This window comes from Zerene cesonia, chromosome 20 (genome assembly GCF_012273895.1).
Source record: "Zerene cesonia ecotype Mississippi chromosome 20, Zerene_cesonia_1.1, whole genome shotgun sequence".
Classification (NCBI taxonomy): domain Eukaryota; kingdom Metazoa; phylum Arthropoda; class Insecta; order Lepidoptera; family Pieridae; genus Zerene; species Zerene cesonia.
In genome coordinates, this window is record NC_052121.1 from 9,545,077 (window position 1) to 9,550,382 (window position 5,306).

A 5,306-nucleotide genomic window follows, 5' to 3' on the forward strand; every position below is an offset into this window, starting at 1 on the left:
ATGTTATATAATGTAAAAATTGATAATTAATGTTATTGGTGTAAAACCGTTTTAATTATTATAAATAAATAAAATAAAAAATAAATATAAATAAATAAATAAACGGCGATGAATGTGATGCGCTAAATTAAAAAAAAAAAACAAATATGTAATGTACAACTATTTTCTTCGTCTAATCCCTCACATCCGCAAACCCACAAGTGTAAGACGGCATTTACAAATGTGTTTTCCCTACACAAAAAGGGTAGAGCGGGAATTTGCATGCATTTCAGTGACACGGGTAAAATAAGGTATTTTCTTGTGTTCGATTTCACGCGAGTATTATACATTTAGAAATTAAAAACCAGTCTCCCCGTGACCACGCTCGCTGTAAGGTGTTCGAAACGTCGGGTTAATAATTTATTGAATAAATCGCGTTTAAAATCCGTTAAAAAGTTTTTAATTTCTAAACGGGTAAAATAGTTTTGTAAAATAAAGAAGATTGAACAAATTTTTAACACACAGATTTGTAAAAAACTAAAAAATTTTTAAAGAAAGACATAAACTACCTGTCATGCATAGATTATATACTACGTACAGATAAAAAATATTAACCACGTAGCAAAACGTGTCACTGTCACACTAAAAGTTAGGTTATATTCGAACTTTTAAATACTTTTATCTCAAAATGGGAGAACATGTATCTAATTAGCATTAACAAGGCGTATCTGCTGTAAGTGGAGCGGCGGCGAGTAACTGACGAGTGGATGACGTCGAACTGTACGAGTCACCGGACGACCGTACGCTGGATTGTGATAAGGGGGTACCTGTGTTTGTGTTACCATATTAAAAAAAAACAATGTAATTCAGGACAACATATGTTAAAATTATTGTACTGAATTGAATAAAGATGAAGTAAAGTTGTCAAATTAAATTGAAAAATAAGATTGTAAAGAAAAAAATACCCTACAAAATATTATTTTTTCAATTTTTTTAAACAATAGTGTAAAAATTTAAATTAAATAAATGTGTATTAAGTACAAAGAAGGTTTTTCATACCAGGCAAAGATGTAACATGATGCGGCAAAGCCCAGCGCTGTGGCGCGCATTCACCGGCCATCTTGGTTCCTACTTCCTGCAACAAATCGTCTTATCACCATAGATAAACAAAACAGTTGCACACCCGCACCTACTGAGCACAGATGTTAAAAACAAAATGGCGCGCATCTAGTTACAAAGGCTGAAACCAAAACACATGGCAATAAACGAAAAAAAAAGAAAAATACCAACAAAAATATGTATCGGCGATGAAGCTGGTGAAGTCAAACCTACTACGATTCAAACCCAAGGTGTTGCTAAAATCTAAATTACACAGTTTTTTCCATATTTAAAATGTATAAATACAACTTTTATTTCGAGAAAATTTATTAAATTAGATTTTAGCAACAACATAGTTACTACAGCACTCGGTTGTGTTACAATACAGTGTAGCGCATTCCGGTACAAGAAAAAAAAATTCGTATAAAAACTGAATGATTTTTTTATAAAAAAAAAATGTTTCATTTTTACATCTTTTTTTCTTTATTTGTTATCTCTACACCGTACGCGTCAACCGAGCGCGAACTTACTGCATTCGGCTTGGGCACAGTCAGTATGGTCGTGTTAGTGTCCTCCGGCGTGAAATAGTCCGAGTCCTCGGCAACCGCCGGCGACTCGGCGTCCGGCCGCGTTCCTTCCGCTGCGTGCGTGCGATAACACGTATTAGACCTTAGGCCCTTTGGTGTAGAGCTTGTTTTACAGTGGCAAGGTTTTGTCGTTTGTCACCTTATTCTATTGTAGAGGTCTAATCAACCCTTTGATTTACCTATCTTTTTCAGTGGCAGGATTTTGATGTGCGTTACCTTATTCTATTGTATGGGTATATAAAACCTTAAGTCCTTTGGTGCAGAGCTTGTTTTAAAGTGACGAATGTTTGGTATTTCGTATTAGGTCTCTTCGTACTCTATTATTTTTTTTTTTTTTTTATATATATATAATTATGTGAGGTCGGAAAATTAAACATTAGTCTGTTGGTTTAGAGAATTTTAAACAGATGTTTCATGTAAGCACCGTTGGCTCAGATGAATTAAGTTCACTTACGCGTGAAATGTTATAGTTTACCATCGTTATCTCAAATTAGACAACAATATTAAAAATAAGTCAATTATATGATTGTAGTCATTTTTTTCAATATAAACTTTGTATTTCAAATAATTGTCTCACTAACTAATCATTTAAACATTTTTGATAACCGGCACACATTATTCTAGAGCAAACTAAAATCTTAATATATTAATATAATCGTGACACGATGCTTGTCCGCGATTGGACTCCTACACTACTCTACCGATTTTAATCAAATCTTTTAACCATGTACACTTTCATCCAACATTAAAGATGATATTGTTTATTATTTCAATTAAGGCAAATAACTACCCAGACGGAACCGGGGCTTTCAGCGAATATAACATATAATTAATAAATTGACACGAAAACAATCAAGAGCCTCTCCAAAACATTCAACAAATTTTTTTTTTTGAACATAAAACTAAACTGCTCAAAAATTGTCAGAATTAGACCAAAACTTGGATATGACGGGAGGCTTCAAATGTAAAGAATCATCACAAAAAGAACATGAAATGATAAATTCCTCCTTTTTTGTAGTTGCTTGAAAGTCATAGGCATTAACAGATATAAAATTTTATCAATGTTTGCCACTCAACCATAGGATTTTAGAGTTTTTTTATTTCTCATTTTTGATATATGAATGCTTGCTGGGAGCCAATGGTTTGTCAACTAGACTAGATGAAAATATGACAGCCTAGTACAATAGAATAATACTGTTTACATCTCAAGCATATTTGAGCATCAAAATACAAACTACAATAACGGGAGTAGCACAATATACTGTGTGTAGCAAGCAATTATTATGTTATTATTAGCTTCATAGCTCTATGATATCAAAAAAATATATATTGTATATGAAAAGAACCCACACAAAAAAGAACTGTGTGTCTATCTGTTTGTTCCCGGTAATCTTTAGAACGGATGGACCGATTTTGACGGGACTTTCACTGGCATATAGCTAATGTAATACGGAATATATTCGGTAATTTTTGAATTAAAACGCCCATTTACGCGCATGAATGGGGATGCAGCTTAGCTAGTTATAAACATTGCTAATACATTGTATAACAATATAATTCTATAGTTTGTTACATATTCAATGGTAGTTTCATTAAAACAATGTGTTTTTTTTGTTATATATAAATCTCTAATTTAGTTGTTGTCACTACTCATAATTTAAGAACATACTGAAACGAATCGAACCAAACGACACAAAAGGTTTCATACTTAGTAGAATGCATCAGAATTTTCGGGCAGTTTAATGTCGAATAAAATTTTTTACTCAAATTTCATTAAAAACTCCTCATAAAATCCCAAAGAGCTACATACAACTTCATCGAGTAAAATATGTAATATAACATTTTTTTAGCCGGGGTCAACCCAGAGCAAGCGGGCAAGTAGTTAATTTATGCTCATATTATAAATCTGAGGAGTTTGTTTGTTTTGTTGAACGCGCAAATCTCACAAACTATTTGGTCCGATTTGAAAAAAATTCTTTCAGTGTTAGATAGCCCATTTATTGGGGAAGGCTTTAAGCTATATGAAATCAGGGTACCGCGTGGATAAAACCACCGGGCACAGCTAGTATAAGTAGAAAAGGGGGGGGTAATACTCACAGTGGTGCGCGTCGGGCTCGTCGTCGTCAATGTGCGCGAGCGCGGGTACCCCCTCCGCCCCCGCAGCCGCCGCCGCGCCCCCCGGTCCCGTACCCCCCGCGCCCCCCGCCCCGCACACACCCCCCGCCGCCCCGCCCGTGCGTATCGCGCCGTTCGACTTCACTGTCTGCGCAGTAAATGTAAATAAATACACATTACATTAGTATTTTCTTGTGTTTGATTCAACACGTTTAATAGTCTTTAATTTCTACACATTACAATTATTAATTGCTATAATTACGAGAAATTTAATAACGTTTGTACAAAATTTTTATGCTCGTTTCATCAAATATGTCACATCCGAGTTAAAATGGATACGCGTCATGTTTAATAATGTTTATTGCTATGGCCTATTCATAATCACATAAAGGTTGGCCTAATCACATCGGACGAAAATGGTTTTGCATTTTGACGAATAATTTTTTTGGTATTTTTGTTTGGTTGTGATTTGTTGACAACTGAATACACCAAATATGATTTGCTCCGGTCGGATATTCTCATAGAAGGCCTGTGTTCCAGTAGTGGGAACATTTATGGGCTGATGATGATGATGAAGATATCAATTAGGTAAAGAAATTACAGTGCAGTAAATAATATCTCTCTTTAGAACCTCACCCCGTTATGCACCACGTGTGTGAGCAGCGGCGACCTCCTCTCCACATCGCTGTCGGGCTCCGCCTCGACCACCTCGCCGTCGTCCTCTACCTCCTCTCCCGCGTCACTCCTCACCGCCTCCCCCGAACACGAGCAGCTCTCCTCTTCCGAACGGTGAACGGAGTTGAGGGAACTCTGAAATTTTTTGGATTTTGGACATTTAGAAGTGTATCAATGATTTAAATATTACTGTTTAATACAAAATTTTACGTAATATTTAATGGTATGGTATGATATGATATTGTATAAAATATCAACATTTAAAGCGATTTATGAGTAGATTCTAACAAAAACTATCTACTAAATAGAAGTAAAAACTTTCTTTATAATGAGCAGGTAAAAGATGAACATTTTTAAGAGAAAAACGAAATTAAAAAAAAACAAGCCCTACATGTCTATTAGCATAAATAACCTACTAATAAGGACTTTAAATGTATTTAATAAAAAATATATATTTATTATCATGTTATGTGAACTCTTAACACACCTTACAATTAGCAAGATGATCGGGCACACTGCTGCTGTGAGAGTACAGCGCACCTCCCTGCTCGCGCGCTAGCAGTACAGACATACGGAACTGGAATACACATACATGCGACTTTTGTAGATGCTGGAAAATCTGTTCATTTTTAATAATTATTCTAACAAAAAATTTAAACGCCTTTAAAATTGCCAAAACTAGTGGGACCAAACGGAAGAAACCAGCGTTCAAATAAAAAAAGAATCATCAAAATCAGTTCACATTAGAAAGTTTTGAGGCGATTGGCTTTTTGAAAGTAGTAGTAATGTATGTGTGTGGTGCGTGCGTACATACATGTATGTGTGTTGGTGCGTGCGTGTGCGTGTGTGTGT

General features: G+C 35.2%; 1 protein-coding gene across 1 annotated transcript in view; it reads right to left on the bottom strand.

The window, feature by feature from the left end:
* Positions 1-410: 410 nt before the first annotated feature.
* LOC119834754 (probable E3 ubiquitin-protein ligase MGRN1) overlaps positions 411-5,306 on the bottom strand; it is a 9,390-nt gene continuing 4,494 nt past the window's right edge. The window contains exons 9-14 of the mRNA XM_038359217.1: positions 4,942-5,031; positions 4,416-4,589; positions 3,762-3,927; positions 1,608-1,717; positions 1,039-1,114; positions 411-806 (exon numbers count right to left, since the gene is read on the bottom strand). Of these exons, the coding sequence (XP_038215145.1) occupies positions 694-806; positions 1,039-1,114; positions 1,608-1,717; positions 3,762-3,927; positions 4,416-4,589; positions 4,942-5,031 (729 nt within the window). The 3' untranslated portion in view covers positions 411-693. The remainder of the gene's footprint in view (positions 807-1,038; positions 1,115-1,607; positions 1,718-3,761; positions 3,928-4,415; positions 4,590-4,941; positions 5,032-5,306) is intronic.